The following is a 20,745-nucleotide window of genomic DNA, read 5'->3' as shown; positions in this document are numbered from 1 at the left end:
TTAACAATTAATTTCCTCACAAAATAAAGGGATTCATATTAATTAGATGTAACTATTATTCCTATCTCTAGGATAATGTTTTGGAAAAACATAATACAAATATATGATACAAAACGAAGTTGACATTCATTAAACATGAACCTTAAATCAATTGACAAATAACATTGCTCTCTCTCTCTCTCTCTCTCTCTCTCTCTCTCTCTCTCTCTCTCTCTCTCTCTCTCTCTCTTCAATCGATCGATGAAGTAAAAGATATGGATTTTTTTACTATATATCTGAAAGTTTAGATTTAATAGGTTCGGCATGTTGTGGAATTTTGAAAGTAATAGTTTACATTTATGTTTAAATATATATAGTCTCACGATTTTTGAGCAGCGCTAATTGATCTCTTTAAACGCCTTTATTGAACTACTGCAATATTTATGGAAACAAAATCGTCACTTTTTCCAGTTCTTGCATTGCTTATTTAACATGCTCTTTGCTATAAAAATACTGATCGATTTATCCACAATGTTATACAAAATACAATTATAAAGCCAAAACTTTAGAATTGAACTGGAATTGCCAACGCGTATTAAAATCTCATGTTTTGTTTCTCCTAACTGCAGTACAATGCTGCTATTACAAATTTTCAGAAGACTAGGCTTCCTGGTCAGTCCTTTTTTACCGTGTTATGGCAGTTTACAGTCTGGCTTTTCTAAACTTCAGCTTGGGCACAGACTGGACAGGAGAGTAATTCAATCCTTCGCAGAACTCAGTTTCCTGGACTGTGTGATAGAATGTCTGGTAACACCGCGATGCAAATCTGTCAACTATTTCAAAGGGGCTAATTTCTGTGAAATCAATTACGAAAATAAAACGACAGCGGAAACTAAGTACGTGGACAGCGCTGGATGGGTATACAGTGAAAAGGAGCATTGGCCTAAGGTAAATATGCTAGAATAGTAAATAACCTGCAAGTATTCTTTTTAGGAGTTGATTTTAATCAACTCTCCTATGCAGTTATTCAGGCAAACCGGAGGTGAAAGAGTGTTTGGAGCTATGCACAAATCATCACCGCTGACAAGATTTAGTTCTGAAAAATAATCGATAAATTCGATGGCATGTATGCTAAAACATTGTTTTGTCGGGGAAACTTATTCCTAGATACCCTGAAAATAGTCAGATTTAAATATTATGAACAATTTATTTATTTATCGGCTGTCTCCGTAAATCTTCGACAAGCTTTCTCTTGCTTGTCACAGATTAACAGGCAGCCGAATGTCTGGTTGAACGAGCCTATAGTTCAATATTGCTTGGATCCTTACAATTTGTTTTCAAAATATTTTGATTATTGATACATAGTTTGATGGAATAAATTTTATCTTTAAATATTACACAACATATGAATCATATTTTTAGATACTCTTGTCGGAAAAATCCGAGAATTCTTATAATGAGTATGTACGTAATTCCAATAAAGATTAGATACTACTTGTCCTGCAAAGTAACACATGGTTGGTTTAAGAATAGATAACAATCGACAAAATCAACTCCTGTCAGGAATTCGATACTTTGTTTCTAGAGTTAATGATACCTTTCCTGGCAAGAATCATGCAAAATGTTAACTATTTAGGGTCAGACGTGTATTTTGTAATTTTTTTTTTCATTATTTGAATTGTTTTAATTTCTGTATAAATATATTTTTTTTAAAGTGTCACATAATGTGTGTGTTCCATACAAAATGAGTTTAAAAAATGCAAAGGTTGCTCTTACCAAAACAAAGAATGTTTAGCTTTGATGGTAAACGCTTATGCTAAACAAATTATATCACAATCAACATGGCAAAGAAACCTTCCAATCAATAAGGAAAACAAAAATATATGATAATAATAGAAAAAAAGGTGCGTGTACCTTCTTTAAAGCTCAACTTCTTTTGTTGGTATCAATAGAATTCACTCAGAACATGCATTTAAGTCAATGCAATAATTAATAACATAAAACAAAATTAAAGGAAACCTTGATCACGAATATGTTCTTTGTTTTCTTTTTTTGAAGGATCTGACTGGGGTTTGTTCAATCTCAAACTGTAAAATTAACGAGACGTGCAAGCATAACAGATACACAAAGGACAACAATTTTAAATGCGCATTGTCAGGTATGTTCAAAGTTTCATAATGTTAAAATTTTAAATGAAAAAAAAGGCTTTTCATTAATGCGGTCTGTCCTAGGTTTTAATTTCCATTTTCAATACCAATACATGTATTTTTAATTGAAAAAAGGAATACATGGCACAATTAGAAAATTTATGATGGAAAAACCTGACAGTATTTATAGAAATTTTAGGACTACTTATGAATGTGTAAAGAAAATCTTATTTTTCACGTCGCGTGGAATGCAAACTCATCGTAAAATATGTGTCTTATGACAAAATAACTTGATTTTTTTTTTATTCTCTATCTCACTGAGTGAAGGTTGTGCAAAAAAATTGAATAAATAGATATGAAGAAGAAGGGTGTAGTCTTGGAATAACGTATAGCCGCAGATTTGTATCTCTGCAGTAAATTGTAAAAAGATAATCTGCATATAGAGTTACATAGTTGCATGTAAGACAGCTATAATAAGGATGTGAATGTTGTCCGATGCTAAACGTATGATGTTATTGAAAATGTGTAATGTTTTAGTTGATGGAAAAATGCTATTATTCGTAAATGCTTCTATATTTTTAAAACACAAATAACCTTTTTGTTACGTTATATATACTTCCTTATCACGTGATGTGCTTATCCTGGTTCCAAAAATGATCAACATAAATCCCATCTGCACAAGTGATTTATTACATTAAATTATTCCAATTTCTTTTGTGAAAAATGATTTGATAAATCATGTTTTAGTACTTCTTGCAAGGGGTTCATTAAAATATTACGTTTACTTTTGTCAAAAAATGTTTGACCTAGTTTCCAAATTTTATACATAAGAACCTTTTGAAAACGATTTAAATTCAAAACGACGAAATTGAATCAATGCGTACGTTTCTCCCGCCATGATTCATATTAAGATGCATTTACTGTCCCAATGTCACGCAAAATGTACCAAGTTTTTACTTATTTTTTGCTTGTACCCAGCTGATGTTTAATAAATGCACTAAAAACTTCATTTTTTTGTTTACATGATGTAGGGAGAGTCTACAAACCATTAGTTTATTAATAAACATGAACCCTAAGAGGTTTAAAATTGCCAATTATGTGAAACTCGATATTGATGATGTTTAATACATTATCACTGATAGTATGAAACATATCAATGTAAAGGAAACAAGCGGTGTCAGTACTGTTTAATTAAAATTAATATTTAACATAACGATTATTCTCCCGAGAATTCTCGGAAAAAAATCTTTATCTGAACATATTATTTTTGAGCGCAATGTCCTGATGCGAAACATCCCGCAATTTTACCAACCTACCTGTTTTCTTTTGCATAGGGGAGCAGTAATTGTAGCTTACACACTGTCGCCTGGCGTCATAGTGCAGCATTAGATTTATACAACTTGTATTTGACTTTATTGATAGTGCTATATGGTTTGCATGATTAGATCTACGTTTGTAACAGAGATAAAAGTCAACATTTACACGAATAATAAGATGTTTGATATATGCCAATAATGCGGCTGTTAATGTTACTTGTATCAATGTGTAGATTAGTTGCTGATAATAAATCGCTTTAATACTCTTCAAACGATATTCTTCACATTGAACTTGTTTTTAAAATAAGGATTAAAAAAATTAAGAATAGTGGTCCAAAAAGTGGCTTTTCAAATTTAATTGGACAAAAAGAACATTTTTTTTACTAAGAAGCATAACTCTATTTTATTACTTACTTTTTGAAGGCGAGAGTGAAGGTGAGGGAGACAAAAGTTTGTCCCGACTCATCAGCATTTACGACTTTCATTATTACAAAATCTCAGCTAGTCTGAATACAATGATGATATTGGAAACTAACAAATTAGGACTTTAAAAAAAACTTAGGTTTAAAATTAGTTGAAAATATCTCTATCAATTATATATTTCATTTATTAAACCTACCCTTGCGTATGCTTAAATTGTATGGGATGGATGTTCTGTGATTGATGCAGGAGAACCTGAAAAGGTTCAATTGTGTGCTGCTCGAATTGTGACCGGGTTGCCATTTTTTTTTAATCAAAGGAAGCGCTTTATTTAGAAATAGGGTGGGGAACTTTACAAACCAAACCCTACATCGCTAAGATGAAAACAGTGTTCAAATTTAGCATGAGAACTTTGTCCGACTATTTATTTGATTCATTCATGGCAAACGGGAAAATATATCACAATACAACACAAGAAACACGGATCATTTTAATGTTCCTAAGTCTAGGTTAGATTTACTAAAAACAAATCATTTTTACGTAATGCTGTCAATCAGTAGAATTAACTAAATATAGAAGCCTGGACAGCCACCTGAATCAATTTGTTTTGCAAACATACTCTAATGTTACGAAACCCCCTGTTTATTTTTCGTTTGTTAAACGGTATACCAACATAATCATACAAAGCTGAGACACAACTGTGTATTAAATTATGATCTTTGTAAACGTAATATTATAAATGATCCGTTTTGTTTATGTGGTGTAAGAGAGGATGAGTATCTTTTTTTTCTTTGTACAAACTCTAGATCGAGATACCTTTTTGATCAATTATTTATGCTAGACTTAGTTAATATTGATACAAAGTTACTTTCATATGGCAATGGCAACCTACCTTTACAGATTAAGTACAGCACAGTTGAATGTAAATATAAAATATTTTACGTAACATTTGTAAAGAATATAAGTACCAATGTGAATCATGCCTGGGAAACCAACGAATATACCCCGATTTTATGTAAAGCGCTTTGAATAAGTACAACATGTACCTTCTTTTGATAATTTGGTGAACTGTTTTAACAAAATTGTTCATAAACGAAACTCTTAAACTCTTTAAACACCCTCATCAACAAGTGTCAGTGTTCCATTTCAACAAAATTATTCTGTTGGGCTTTATGTCAATAAATAATAAATGAATAATTATAATAAATAATAAATAAATAATAAAAGAATTAATGCTTACAACCTCATACTACACAACTTCAATATTTGTTTTCTTTATCACTGTTCAAATAACAAAGTTGAAATCATTTAAAGAACTGCCAAGCATATCACATTTTGATGTAACTTTGAGAAATGCATAGTTTCATTTTTTTGGGAGATAAGCATCTTGCCGTCATTAAGTCAAGCCAAGAAAAAAAAAACAGGTCAGCACTTGCAGTACCCTGATGATTTGTATGACTCTTAAGAAGGGAAACAATTCCTTGGGAGTTATTGAAAAATTGTTTTTTTTTTCTCTAAAACCATTCAGTCAGGAAAGCTGAAACTCGTTCGGAAGCATCCTTTATTACAAAATATAATAGTCTTTCAAAATTTTTGTTCTCAAAAACAAATTCTTTAAGAAATCTATAGCTTGGGTGTTCAAATCAATATACCCGGGGGTAAGGTAGGGCTATAATAGCGGAGGGGGGGATGTCAACATTTAAACATTGGAATATATAACCCTTGTTATAATCTTTTCGAAAACCAGTTTGCCAGAGAAATTTAATTTAGCTTGAAGCATCCTCAGGTTGTGTATTTTTTTTTTTTAATTTTTCAAATAAGGATTTTCAGGGGAAAGGTGTGTCACCATGGGGAGGAATTGATAGAAAAAGATCTTATTTTTAAAAACTGGAAAACCAAAGGGAGCTTAATGTTAAATTTAAAAATATGTTGAGTACAATTTGAAGGCATATACAAATTAAGACATATATTTAACAACGTTATCTATATTTTGTAACTGATACTCTTAAGACTAACGACTTAAGACAAAGTGTAATGTTTTTATTGCTCAGGTGAGCGATGTTCTGCTTAGGCCTATTGTGAACAATTTAAACTTAAATAAAAATAATGTTTAGCAAGTGTGTTATGAGTCACTGAACTTATGCCTTAGGTAAAGGATTGTCTATGAAATTCAGCAATTGACACTGTTAACGTAAACTGGAGTTTTTTCTTAAAGACTGTGGAATACCACAACGAAACGGAATGGATCCCGATAAAATAAATCGCGAAGACGCCATTGGTTTACGAAGGAGGATACACGCCTCCTGTTTTGACGGTTACCAAAAGTTTGGATCTGGTCGTCTTGTGTGTCAGTCGAACGGAGAGTGGAAATACGACAGTCTGTGTGAGGAACCAGGTAACACCTTATTTTTAGAATTAACACTATATGACTTAGTTTAAACTGCTGTTACGGTAGTACTTTCTTAATAAAATAACTCTCTTCTGTGTTCGTAAACAGTATCGTATCGATCAGACCCAACCTAACAGAATGTAAACCCCAACATAATCCTTAGTTTACTTTCAGGGTTTACTTTGAGCTAATTCCGAACTTACTAGATAAGACCCATATTAAACCCTAAGCTCAAATTTGTTCGCCTTAACATACTACTGTATAGTTATTAGATTTCGCGGTGCATACATTGTGTGGTCCATAGATTCCATGGAATGCTTGGGTACCTTAAATCCAAGAATTAACTTCATCCTCAAATTAGTAGATAAATGTTATAAAGTTTTAGTTCCCTTTGAAAGGTCTAAGAGAAAACACGAAATTACGTCCCCACGAACCTGTTAAATTTTACCAATAAACGAAAATTGTTTTAATAATTTCACAGTTTAAGATGACGCAGCATACTAATAAACAAAAGCAAATAATAATAACTCGCGATAAATTTTCCAAATACGAGAAAAGAACTAAAAGTACGCTATAAATATCTCTACCCCAAAAATAATAAACCAATTTAGCTACATTGATTTATTCACAAATTGTTGTTACTTGATCGGCTGGTGAACATACTATGGACGGCGGAAAGGGTAAAAAGACTAAAATGCAAAATTCACAACTAACTTATAAAAAACAAAACAAACAAAAATTAAAACTAGTTTAACAGACTATTTTGCAAAATCAACAAACACCTACATGTATGTAAAAGACGTTTTATTTTATATTAGGATGGGCACAATTTGGTAATCACATATATCGCCTGTTCGCAGACAAAAAAACGTGGATGAATGCTAAGGTCTGTATTTAATGAAATAAGAACTTTTTTAAATTCCTAATTTTCATTACACTTTGTGTAAAATGGAAAATCCTTGCATACGAAAAAATCGTGTTTAAACCTTTTACCAATATTTCTAGGAAATTTGTGAATCCAAGGGGGCGTACATTGCAGAGATCAACTCACTTCAAGAAAATAACTGGATCCACCAAACTCTGGTTATTCAACATTTCAGAGGGATATCAAGTATGACAAAATGTCAAAAAACCACATTTATGTTGACCTTTTGGTAAATCCTGCATTAAATGCCATACCTGTCAGACTTTAGTAAATATGAGTCAGTATAATATGCCAATTCCGTCACATTATGTGGAAACAAAAGCCTTGTGGAAAAAGAGTGAAATGTGATATCACACGGTATAAATAATCAAAAAATTTTTTTTGTAAAAATGAACGTATATAACTTATGAAATTGTTTTCCTTAGAAACGTTAACTATGACGTCATGATGTAATTAGAGTCTTTTCAGGGAAGGGGAAGATATAAATCCATGACGCCATAATACAATATAAAACATTAAAGATCGGCAAAACTTATTAAAATTTTCCTCTTGTTTATTTTTTCTTTAGATTTGGTGGTTGTCTTTGGCTATGGAATAGGTCATATTTTTTAATAAGTTGTTGAAGTTCTTGATCCCGGTCAATGATAGAAAAAATTTTTTTTGCTTCTTGAAATATATTAAAAATGGATCTTTTTCCTTTTTTTGGTTGTTTTGAGTATATTATGTGGTATTTTCTTTGCTTCTTCTATGGCCGAATCTATTAGTATTTCAGGATAATTTAGAGCAAAATTTAATTCAACACCAGAAATATATGTTGTTTCCAAATGCAGAGATTCAGGGTGCGGTACGTGTCCTTATCTAAAGACAGGAGATTCTATTTTTTTTAAATGTGGCAAGACTTTTTATGTCTACTTAATGAAAATATGTCGTGTAAATCCAAAAATCTGCTTTACTGTATTACATATAACCACTGTGGCGAAGATTACATCGGCCAAACCGGAACACAACTTACCACTCGCATGCGCGTCCATCGCCAACAGATCAATGATCCCAGTACTAGAAACACCCCTTGCAGTGAACATTTTGATAGATGTGCTAAGGGAGATTATGAAGTATTCCCATTTTATAAACTTAAAACCGATTCAACAGCCAAGAGACTTGAGAAAGAGAACTATTTTATTAAATCATTTCCCCCAAAACTCAACAAACATTGAATATCTGTATATATATTTATTTTTTTTCTAGCCAGGCTTTGTAAATTTATTGATGTCGTTATTATCATATTTTGTCTAATTCAGTTTTTTTCGAACTTTAAAGCTTTTTATTGTATTATGACGTCATGTATTTATTCCCTCCCTGAAAAGACTGTCATCACATCATGACTTCATAGTTAACATTTCTAAGGAAAACAATTTCATAACTTATTTACGTTCACCTAAAGAAGGATGTAAATCCAGAAAGCGCTAGTGAAAAGAAACTTTGTAAATGTTCATTTTCTTTTTCTTTTTTTGATTATATATATATATATATATATATATATATATATATATATATATATATATATATATATATATATATATATATATATATATATATATATATATATATATATATATATATAGTGGTAGTACACAAACTTTAATATATCAATATATCAAAGATAATTATATTACAATATTTCACAGTAAATTGCATACTACTCATTTTCTTTTTAATAAATAACCATGACCGATTAATCTTTTCTTCTTTTCTGATTGTTTTGTATCTAGTAAATTTAGAAACTGCAGATATCCTCAAGTTTTCTGTATGGATTGGTGGAAGTGATCAGCAGGTTGAAGGAGTGTTCGTTTGGATCGACAGCGGAAATAATTTTACATTTACAAATTGGCATGGCAACCAGCCAGATAACGCAGGAACCAATGAACACTGTGTAGAAATGTTTGGGCGCACCGGGACTTGGAATGATAGGCCTTGCAGTTATGGCACCCCTTTTGTGTGTGAAAAGGATATTCAGTAAGAAATTGATAATGTCTTTAAAAGAATAATTGCATATGCATTATTTTAGTTTGCGTGGATACGATAAAGGTTTTAAGAAATCAGCGCTATGCCATTGATTTAACATTTAGTTATCTGCTAACCATATTCAATGGAACTAAATGACATATCTTTATCCTTTGTTATATATAGACCGTAGTAGGAAGGAATAAATTGGTTTTGGATTTCATCTAAGGATGCCCAGATTTGGTTGCAGAAGAAACGTTGGTTTATTTCCCTTTTTGACCTTGCAAAGGGAGACAACTTTTTAAAAATGTGGATAAGACTAAATTCAGCTGGTTTGGATTAATATAATTTGTCTTTGTCAACTTATGTTTATCATGAAAATTTAATTGCATTGTTTATTGTATATTTTTATAGCATATCCTTCAGGCATAATGTAGACTTCTAGATGTAAATGTATTTGTTTTAAACTTTCCACAATATTGTTATCAAAACGTGTACATACAATTTGAAGATATGATTTGTTAAGCTATAAAATATTAAATGGCAAAGAATATACCTTTAAACTTGGGTACTACTCTATAGTTTATGATAGAGCTCGTATTTAAAAGAAGATCAATAGAGTATAAAATGGTCATGCCAATTGAGCTTTTTTTAAATTAACAGGTCTTAAAGAATGAATTATTACCAAGATTATTTTCCGTTGAAAGTCACTTAAAAAGTGTAAAAAAAAAATCAAACAAGTATTTTAAACGGAATTTGAATTTTAATTAGCTTATCATTTATTTCATTTTTTAAAAGAAAATTAGTTAAAGTATATCATTGCTTATAAATATCTTTTTTTCAAAATTTGACATTCGCCGATCGCCTATTACTTTAGAGCGATCGGCGGCAGTATCAACACCTTCTTTAATAATGTGAACGAAAGATGTTTATAATGTAGCTGTTCTTTTTTATAGTTTCTTAAGTAGTTGAGTAGTAGCTTTAGATTTTGTTCTCTTTGTTTTTAACTCATGTAATTTTTTAAAAAAAATTTTGGTCCTGAAGAAGGGACTGGTTTTCCCTATTAGTCGTGTCGTTAGCCATTTTTATTTGAATTTTGATGAAATGGCTTGATACTTTAAAAAATTAAAATGACTTTGAAAAAGGGGGCATTGATGTATAATAAACTAAAATTTGCGTTTGAATAGAAATGATTTGGACATATTTTCTCATAATTTTGACCGGATTGCCATTTATCACCTGAATGTCATGTGTAATTGAAAGGCCTATCAAAGTAACTGAATTACAGATGTTTGCAATTTAAATACAATTTAGTTTCTTCTTACTAGTATTTACCATTTATTTTACTGCATGAAAAATGTTCAGTCTGTGAATCATCTTTTTGAATTGTCAATTTTCAATGAAATAAGGGGAAAATAATGAGTTTTAAAGATAAATGCATTTTTTACAAATTAAATATTGGAAAAGCCTACATTCTTTTTCAATCAAGCATTAACATGCCTTTGGACTTTTGATATTAAGATATATTCTACTACAGTTATTGCCGAGATCAAAGAGATTTTGCGGTCATTAATTTCCAATATACTACGAGCGTCATCAATAACTTATCAGATCTTAAACACATACCAAACTCGAGTCGATCATGAGTTTATATCTTTAAAATTTGCTCTTTTTGAACAAAAAATGATAACACAGTTTAATGTTCCTTAGAGCAATGTGTATTCCCTTTATGTTTGTTTCAAAGTCATAATTGCGGCTGTATCAATTGATAGTCTGCGATCGATGTACTTGTAAACAAACATACCGATATACAAACAAGTTGACCCTCTGCCTATTGTAAAATGTTTTCATTATAAATCAAAACGGGTACAGACTATAGATTATCATCAGCCTGATCGTACGTTTGCTCGGCAATATGTTATTTCTTTTTTGGTTACCGATGGAAATCTCAGAGTATTCCGGAATGACTTGTTACAAAGGCCAATCAACCCCCCCCCCCCAGCCCCTGTCAACCCACAATGCTGAGCAGCAGCTTCAGTTATTACTGTCGGATGAAATGGATAATATCCCCGCTGAATCCACTCAAAAAGAAAGGTTTGCTACTAGCAGTGAGGAGACTTTCCGAGAGCTAGAAAATGTCCACATGCAGGCGACAACTGTTAAACAGACAACATCCAATTTTACATTACAAAATACATACCGAACACATCCAATTATACTGTATATCAAACAGATTTGTACATGTCTTAAAACCCATTCCTCATTCGAAAATATAAATAGCAACACAACAAACTTTTCTCATTCATCACCCACCCTCCCCCGCAGTAAAACTATTGTAACCCACTTCTTATTAACATGTGACACCGCCTGCAGATATTATTGTACAAAACTCAAATAATCCTCTTTCTCCTAAAAATGAGCAAAATTTGAACCATTAAATTCAAGTCAAGTTTGACTGAATTTAAAAAAGACAACAACGAACTAAATAAGTAATTGATTGAAAATGTATGGTAAATTTAGAATAATTTCATATTACTTTCATTATGATTTCTGTTTCGTACATTTAGACTGGCTTTCCCGAAAAAAAAATCAATGAATTCTGACCTTTCTTCCGCTGATCTGGCAAAGGAACTGGAGTCACGAACGTAAAACGGAAACCAATATTTGAAATCTGCTTTGGTGTCCATAAGGGCCAGTGTAAATAGACATCTTACAAGCCCCCCCCCCCTTCTTATTTCCGCACCATCAACATCATGAAAGATAAGGAATTCATGTCTTCAAATCATGTCCTAATAGGATTAGTAAAATCCTTTTAGCGGGAAGGGCCGACAAAACAAAACACCATCCACCAATCTGGAAGTTTGAAGAAAATGTACTCTGCGGTTTTGCCAATCACCAATCCGACTTCACTTGTAAGGAACGTCTGGTTTGAGATCACGCTTCATTTTTTAGAAGAGGAAGGGAAGGTCAGCGTGAATTTACTTTCAAGCTATTTCACCTTCACAAAGACGATACTGGCAGAGAGTACTTCACAATGTCATACAACGAGGCGTACAAACCGGAGCATGGTGTTGACTCTTGAGAATCTCTTGAAGAGACACAACTCTATGCATTGCCTGAATCCGATTTATGTCCAGTGAAATCATTAAAATCATACTTGTCAAAGTGTAATCCAAAACAAACCCCAATGCATTCATCCGGCGACCATTGATAAGTTTTGAGTCAGCCTGCTCCAACGGGATATCATACACTTGGAAATATTTTGTCAAACATTTCCAAATCTGCTGGATTGCTTTTGACATATACAAACCACAGTGTTTCGTGCCACCACAGCTACTTTATTAGCCCATTCTCGGGTATGCTCTTCTCGTAGGATCCTGTCGGTAACAGGCCACCGGAATTAAAAAAGCATCCAAAGTTAAGTAAATGCATCCTCCGTTTCTCAGCGCTGCCAATATAGCGAAACACTTCAGCAAGTTGCGACCGGTGTGGTAAGTCAACGCAATATGACGTCTGCAGCTCCTTCATCATCAGCATCCACCTCATCTGTAGCTGAGTTTCTGAGCGTTCTATGCTTAGTGGTGGTTCTTTTCTCTGCGGCTCAAAATTCCATGTGGGTGGGGAGGGCTCTTTACATATTAATGTGTATACTGTTCCTGGAGGAAATGAAATAAAGAGAATCTGTTGTATTGATTTCATCCGTTCTGAATTTAAATTGTAATTTGTTAACATTTGAAGAAATATATTTATAACATTGACTGAGAAGTAAATGTGTAAAGTGTTATTAATCTGTTTTAATGAAATCATTTACACGAAAATTTACAAAAGTATTCTCAAATAAAAGTCGTTTTACTTCATCTACATTAGTGCTGCCATTACTATATACTATCTAAAACTATGCATGGTACATCTACTATGTGGCATGGCATGCACAAGTGTTTATACTTAACATAGAGGTAAAGATAGGTACAGTGCAAAAATATCCAACATTAGATTTAATTCGTAGTATAGGCATCCCATAATTAAAGTTTTTTTGTGCTAGAACACAAACCAAAAGAATGACAACATAAAAGATTCAACACTCAAGCACATGTAGTACGAGTAAAGTAAAAGAAAACAAACCGTAAATTATGTACCTTTTTCACTAAATGTCAGGAAATTACACGGGAGTCGGACGCGTTCCACTAGCATGCGTGCAAATACAAATACACAAGAATAGGTTGGACTCAATCGTCTTACCTGAACGACACATTTCCGATACGCATTCCGAAGCAGCCATTACTAACAAAACCTTTGATGTTACGCGGAACAACCGTCTTAACAAATCAGATCAATCATTAACTAATCATAAGTAAAACTGATGTTGCACCAATTGAAAATAATATTTAAAATTTATCGTATCTGCTTATCGTCGTTATTATTATTTCATAACTCTAATATCATAATTCATTTTACAATACAAAACTCAAGGAACAGAATTCATCCAAAAAAAACACTGAAGTTTTACCATGCATGTGTATGAAAAATTAAAATTTACGTATTAGATATTGTAAAATTTATTGTAGATCAATTTTTAAATCCTATTTGATAAACTGATTTCCAGCCGTTTTTTTTAACCTCTATAATACTGTGATAAAATAGAAGGGTTATCCATAAACATACTCTATTTCACCTAATCTCATCAACGCTCTCACTACCTAAAACCCCCTGTGTACAGAGTAAAGGACCCTACTGATGACTAAAGGTATTGAATTTTTAAATATTCTGCATTGGCACGTGACTTTTTTTATATGGAAATGACATTATACACCTGTCATATTTTTGTTATATTTTTACTATTTATTAAGATATGTTTTTAATTGTTCAAATGACTGTACAATGATTTTAGAAATTAGGCCCGAGGCCTTTAAGTTGAAAATCCAACGTTCACAATACCTAATGATTCTCTAGGCACTACTTCATAGATCACTGGTGACAAATGAGATTTTGTATTAATGACAAAAATGCACGTTTATTTTAATCTTTATTTTATTATTAAACTTTCCGAAGGACTTGTACAATGAGTTTAGCCATCAATTTTAGACGTGTCAAACAAACAAACTCCGTCTGCAAAGATGCATGTGTCGTCACTGCTACAAGCCATTTCGTCATCAAAGTATTCCAAACAAGTTATACAGTCAGGTTCGGCAAATGGCACCCATTCTTTACAAGTCCCTCGTATGGTTTTTCTAAATACTGAGACAATAAAAAGAATAGTTAGGAAAATGCTTTTGTACACAACTGTTTTTCTGTCAATTAGTCAGTTAACCTTATGTATGATTGGATAGCAGTTAATTTGCATTTAAAAATATGTCCGATCTTTCTGTAAGAAGTTTAAACCGACTTTTATTTGACATATTTTTTTGGGGCGATGAGCAATAGTTTCATTGGTTTACGGTGATACTTTAACGATACTTTTAATGAGAAAAAAATAGAATATAAAATATTAAAGACATCTGAGGACAAAATTGCGGCAAGAAATGTTCGCAATTCAAACGGAAATGTATTACAAGAGAATAACAGTTCATTGCACTATCAAATTAACTATATCCCACATTTCCATTGAGTGTTGTTGAATGCAACTTAATTTCTTTTGTGGAGGACTTGCAACGCAATTTGTTATTTTCTTTCATAGACATAGAGATACAATTCGATAATCAGACAACATAAAAAAAATACAAAAAGAGTTATTTACATGTAAATATATCTTTCTATCAAATCTGATTGCTTTTCTTGTTGCTAAATATACAATATCTGCTTCAAAATTGTTATTGATAAATGACTTTACAGTTTGTACTTGATCGTCAAGTATAAAAAAAATATTATTATTATATAAATATTGCCTATTTAGGAGGGTAAAAGTTGAAAATGACACCCCGAGAAAACCATTGTCAACGTACGCGAAACGGAGGTTGACAATTGTTTTTCTCAGGGTGTCAATTGCATTTCTTACGCTCCTAAACAGGCACTATTTATTTTATTTTACTGAGTGTCTTAATTTTTAAAAAAAATTGACGTGAAATCTATGGCGAACCGTACGCAATTACTGTGGTTTCATTAATATTCAAGGGTATCAATTTTCGTGGTTAAAGTGAACATCACAGTTTCAAGGATACGTAAATTCGAGGCCAATGACCATATCAATACAAAATCTTAATAGAAATTGCACTTAAATGAACATTTAATTTGGTGGATCAACATAACAACGAAATCCACGAAAATTGGTATTCAACGAATATTGATCAAACCACAGTAGTTTATGCGCATGTAACAATTCGTTGTGTAACTCGCACAGGATGAATCTCTGCCATTCAGTCAACTGAATGTTAACGGAATGGTCTGGAAATGTGACTGAATGGCATAGCTATGCCATTCAGTCACCTTTCAGTTACCTTTCAGTCACATTTCAGTTGACTGAATGGCAGAGATTAATCCTGTGTCGTTGCCAAGCGTGTTGCTTACACTGAAGGTAATAGAACGGATTATCAACTGCGTCTAAACCATCAAATTTCAATATTTAACGTAGTTCGCGGGTTTGCTGACGTCACAATAGGAATCGACGTATAGAGTTGACCGTCATAATAAACTCATACATTCTTCTTTTTTTTTAATGACAAATGAGATATTTAGAAGCTTAAAAGGAAATACTTCAAAAAGCCTAAATGCAGTATATTAATGTTTATACAAACATTTATAATATCAAGTGCTGAAATTTAAAAAAAAAAAGATGTCACATACATTGTCACATTTTGTTCTATAAAGTAAGAATGTACATTGGAACTCTTCCATTTAAAATCATGTTTTAAAATAGACAAGTAAATTAATTGAACCGTATGCATTAACTTGTTTTTTTTTTTGTTTTTTTTTTTAGTTTTTTTTTTACAATTATTGCTTCCGTAATTTTAACTACCGATCAAATTTTTTAAAATTCTTTTGGCCTTATTATGTCAGTAGTTGCCTGGCATTTTTGTTTTGGCATTGATTGACTCAGAGTTTCATAAAAACAAAAATAGCAATTTTCTGTATCTTAACAGCCTTACATTAATTGCATTTGTGCATTTGATAACATTCACAATAGTGTCTTATTAGTATGTACAAGTTCTAAAATGTGTTAATCAGCTAGTTTTCCCAATGAATTCATTTCATTTTTTGGGTCCTCAGACGTAAGGAAATGATGACGTCGGGCTAACGTCGTAATGAAAATATAAGGTTTTGACAAATCTTTTAAATCTTTAAAGTTGTTTTGCCAAAGATTGCACGAGAACACATACTGATTATTTTTTATGAATCGATTCACAGTTATCTCCTCTGTTATTGTGTTGAGTATAATAGATTTCGTCTGAATCGTTTAAAAGTTTGATGTATAGTTTTGTAATGCGTTTCTCGACTAATATGTACGAAAGCCGAAAAGGGCCACATTAAAAAATATTTTTATCTCGTAATAACGAGTAAATTATCTCGTTATTACGAGAAAAGATCTCGTAATTACGAGAAAAGATCTCGTTATTACGAGTTATTTATCTCGTTATTACGAGAAAAGATCTCGTTATTACGAGTTAATTTTCTCGTTATTACGAGAAAAGATCTCGTAATTACGAGAAAAGATCTCGTTATTACGTGATCATTTTCTCGTTATTACGAGAAAAGATCTCGTTATTACGAGTTAATTTTCTCATTATTACGAGTTAATTTCCTCGTTATTACGAGATATTTTCTCGTTAATGCGTAAAAACACAATTCTATTAGTTACAGATAACTTTAATGACTATATAGTTTTAGTCATGGATATGGATATACAGGATTTACCCCAATTTGTGTTTTATATGTTCATACACAACCTTCATGTACATTGAAAATAATTGATTAAATATATTAACATTTTGGAGTCTGAAAACAAATGACACGTATCCTTTTTAATTATTGATATATAGTTCAATGAATTTATTAATCAATCTGCTTTTCTACTTCTTCTGAAATTTCTTTAAAACTGCTTAGTCCGATTTAATATCTATTTATGCGTACGCTTTTAAACGATGATTATGCTGAGTATGTGTATATTAATAGACATTGCAGTAGTTCATACACTTTACATAAAAAGAATAGAATAATGAAACGCGCCATTTTAAATAGATCTTTTCTCGTAATAACGAGATAATTAACTCGTAATAACGAGATCTTTTCTCGTAATTACGAGAAAATTATTTCGTAATAACGAGATAATTAACTCGTAATAACGAGATCTTTTCTCGTAATAACGAGATAATTAACTCGTAATAACGAGATCTTTTCTCGTAATAACGAGATAATTAATTCGTAATAACGAGACAATTAACTCGTAATAAGGAGATAATTAACTCGTAATAACGAGATAATTCACTCGTAATAACGAGATTTTTTCTCGTAATTACGAGAAAAAAAAATGTTAAGTGGCCCTATTCGTCTTTCGTAAATATGTGCATTTTAATATATATTTCATTGAAATTGCGTTGATTAATTTTATCAATGATACTGTATTTGAAACACGATAACATTATTACCGCGCAGACGAATCTCAAATAAATTTCAGAAATAAAACTCTGAAACCTATGGATCACGTGGACAAATTTTCAGGGTAGGTTTTCTCACAAGAAGGTAAACCCGCGAGCTACCTTAAAATGAAAGAATAATGAACTAAAATGTACATCTAAATGAAAAAAGGCAATAATATTTCAATATCTCTAAACACAAAACAATCCGAAATATACATACTTTCAAGTGCAGCTCGTTCCCCATCTCTTATATCTAATGAAAAAATATGAACATATTTAGTTTGATAACGTATGTTTAGAGGACATGACCAACAACTGTATAAGGAATATATGGTGACGATCTTAAAAGTAGAGCAATATGTGTGAGAGGGTACGTACGAAAACATGATAAAGGGAAAAGCTTGCTGATTCATCTTCAGATTTTCGATCCAAACTTAAACATTTGTTATTTTGATACAGCTATCATTTATTTTGTATATCTTGCAGAAATTGGAAAACTATACGAGCAATATTTGACAATGTCCAAATAAACTCTGCTGTTAAAACTTGGAAGAAATAGAGTAGACAATGAAGAATGAATGACGTCACAAAGTCTGGGAACATAAGACAAATGCACAATGTTATATTTTCTGAATCATATCAATAAAATACCCGGCCTATCTTTGAGCGATTATTACTAGTCCTGTTTTATTAAATGGAATCATACGATATCTACAGGAATAAAAAAAAAATCAGGTGTTTCTTAGCTTGATTTGTTCTTGATGCTGTAAAATGTTGTTTCTAGTACTTACTGTCACCTTTCAAAACAGCAATATGTACCTTTTTTCTCCGCCTCGCATTTTTCTTTTTCTTCAGCAAGATTATCTTCGCAAGTCATGTCTGGTTCTTTTGGCATGTTGCGAATTCTGGTGTTTTGCAGACCAGTCATGGCAGCCAAAGCTGCAATAGCTAAAAAAAACAAACGCGTTTATGTTTTTTTTAAATAACATTTTATTGTTTTTGGAAACAAAACTATGTACTGCTGTTCTACAATTATTCAAATATTTTATTTTTCTCAAATTATTTCTTTGTACGATATCAAATGTAGAGCAAAATGTTACCAAATCGTATAGATTTTTAGATTTATATGTGTATTATTATCTCCTTATAGAATCTAAAAGCAAAAATTTTATCAAATGATTAATGATTTCATGCATTTTATCATCTCCTTGTAGAATCATGTGTATGATAATACTGTACCCCGAACGCTTACTTGTTTTATATACTAATGTGTATATGGTTACAATATTAATAAAAGAAAAATGATAACATTTAAGAATATTTCAATGTACTTGAGTATTTCGTATTTCAAAAAAAACCTCAATTCTGACCTGCAAAGGACAAAATTCCGATAGAACCAGCTACTACCAAACTCCCAGAGGTCAGATCTGACTGTGCTTGGTAAAAGGGCGCAACCTGTCCATAGCAACCACCGAATAACAACACTGCACCGACAAACAACCAGTGTTTAAACATCAGCATCTAAGTTTGCAAAATATCTTGTTTAGTAATAACTAATATGTATAAACGAATGAAAAGGGTAAATTATACTTATTGAAAAAAAACCCATTTATTTGGTTATAAGGTTGAAATAGACAACTTCATTGGGATTTGTAATTATGGGTTGACTGACATATTTTAATATTACAACCTATGGTTATGACACACTTATTAACCAATTAAGATAATTAGCAAAACGTATCTTTGTAGTTTTGCCTGCACTCCATCCTTTGGTATATAGAGGGCAATAACTTTTTCATTTTTTCTAATTTTGACAGAAAATGGAATTTAAAACATGCATAATACCGAGCTAAGTAGCTGAATTTCTTATTTTAAATATCAATTTCTTAGGGAAAGAGTTGTAGTATATATATATATATATATATATATATATATATATATATATATATATATATATATATATATATATATATATATATATCATACTTTCCGTTTGGTGTGGAAGGGGCAGGGTGATTACGTTTAACATTTTAAGAACTAAATGTGGATAACGATTCAACTTAATGTGGTATGGGACACATTTATGTTGTAATGTATTGTTTATCAAAATAAACAATAAAACCAAGTGTAATTATATGAATCGTTTCTTTCCCAATATTTTCATCTAGCAGCGTAGCGCAAAGTGTTCGAGGGTTAACTTCGAATCTGTAAGTCATGAGTTCGAATCCTGCTAGAAGTTTTCCAAATTTTACTTCTCCAAATATTTTTAAAAGCTTTTTGTTTGGTTAGATTTTGTAAAATATAAACATTCTTAACCAATGAATGTATTTCAATTTTAATATACTTTAAATATTTCAATTTTAATATACTTTAATCCACATTAATATCGACAGATGTCCTACACCACGTGAAATGTAAATTAAACTATCAAATACATTTTATTTTTTTCAGCTTTATTTAACATTGATTTCATTTACCGAAACGAGATTTCCTTGGTTTGTTGTTAGCTCATCCGAGCTTAAAGTTTGATTTTTTGATCACTTTTTGTCTGTCACATGTCTGTCTGTTTGTCCGCCTCTCCGTAATTTGTTTTACTCTTTCAACATCTCCTCCAGACCCACAGGGCCAGATGCAACCAAACTTGGCACAAAGAAATCTCTGTCAAAAAGGATTTAAAGTTATGGAAATGAAGGACCACGTCATGCCGTAAATCTGGAAATTTTTACCGTAGATAAATTTTTAGCTAATTTGCGCGTGCTCTGCATTCGGAAATTTTTTTTTCATAAAAATTAATCAACAACAAAAAAAAGTAATAAAAATTTTGCCGAAGGCTTTCTACTTACTGTATGAACCGGTGTCCGTAAATTGTGGTCATTTAAAAAACATGTTTATATAACCAGGTAATTACCCCCAAGCTATAACCAGCGTGTGGAGAAAGACTTCACTTAAAATCGGTATCGTAGCCTCAGGTCTATCTTAAGTGTACATGTATACGCCCTCA

General features: G+C 31.7%; 2 protein-coding genes across 2 annotated transcripts; one reads left to right on the top strand and one right to left on the bottom strand.

Annotated features, from left to right (window-relative positions):
• The first annotated feature begins 574 nt into the window (after positions 1 to 574).
• Positions 575 to 10,618, top strand: LOC136275409 (neurocan core protein-like). Its single transcript, XM_066084425.1, has 7 exons — positions 575 to 927; positions 2,038 to 2,137; positions 6,078 to 6,257; positions 7,070 to 7,137; positions 7,257 to 7,362; positions 8,946 to 9,189; positions 9,364 to 10,618. Exons 1-7 carry the CDS (start codon positions 613 to 615, stop codon positions 9,368 to 9,370), a joined length of 1,020 nt encoding a protein of 339 aa, XP_065940497.1. The 5' UTR covers positions 575 to 612; the 3' UTR covers positions 9,371 to 10,618.
• Positions 10,619 to 14,242: 3,624 nt separating this feature from the next.
• Positions 14,243 to 19,265, bottom strand: LOC117686688 (uncharacterized). Its single transcript, XM_066085339.1, has 4 exons — positions 19,115 to 19,265; positions 18,564 to 18,692; positions 17,965 to 17,997; positions 14,243 to 14,412 (listed from the first exon to the last, which is right to left on the bottom strand). Exons 1-4 carry the CDS (start codon positions 19,263 to 19,265, stop codon positions 14,243 to 14,245), a joined length of 483 nt encoding a protein of 160 aa, XP_065941411.1.
• Positions 19,266 to 20,745: the final 1,480 nt, after the last annotated feature.

Source organism: Magallana gigas, chromosome 1 (assembly GCF_963853765.1).
Source record: "Magallana gigas chromosome 1, xbMagGiga1.1, whole genome shotgun sequence".
NCBI lineage: Eukaryota > Metazoa > Mollusca > Bivalvia > Ostreida > Ostreidae > Magallana > Magallana gigas.
Note: the sequence above shows the minus strand (reverse complement) of the source record. Positions and strands in the feature narration are given on the sequence as shown.

What these genes read in the sequence shown, in the direction of transcription:
- LOC117686688 (XM_066085339.1), bottom strand. Translation starts at nt 19,265, where the DNA reads ATGCTGATGTTTAAACACTGGTTGTTTGTCGGTGCAGTGTTGTTATTC. An exon ending in CGGAATTTTGTCCTTTGCAG is followed by an intron (nt 18,693 to 19,114) that starts GTCAGAATTGAG and finishes TGTTTTTTTTAG; the next exon opens with CTATTGCAGCTTTGGCTGCC. An exon ending in GGAACGAGCTGCACTTGAAA is followed by an intron (nt 14,413 to 17,964) that starts GTATGTATATTT and finishes TTATTGTCTCAG; the next exon opens with TATTTAGAAAAACCATACGA.
- LOC136275409 (XM_066084425.1), top strand. Translation starts at nt 613, where the DNA reads ATGCTGCTATTACAAATTTTCAGAAGACTAGGCTTCCTGGTCAGTCCT. An exon ending in TTTTAAATGCGCATTGTCAG is followed by an intron (nt 2,138 to 6,077) that starts GTATGTTCAAAG and finishes TTTTTCTTAAAG; the next exon opens with ACTGTGGAATACCACAACGA. An exon ending in AAACGTGGATGAATGCTAAG is followed by an intron (nt 7,138 to 7,256) that starts GTCTGTATTTAA and finishes CAATATTTCTAG; the next exon opens with GAAATTTGTGAATCCAAGGG.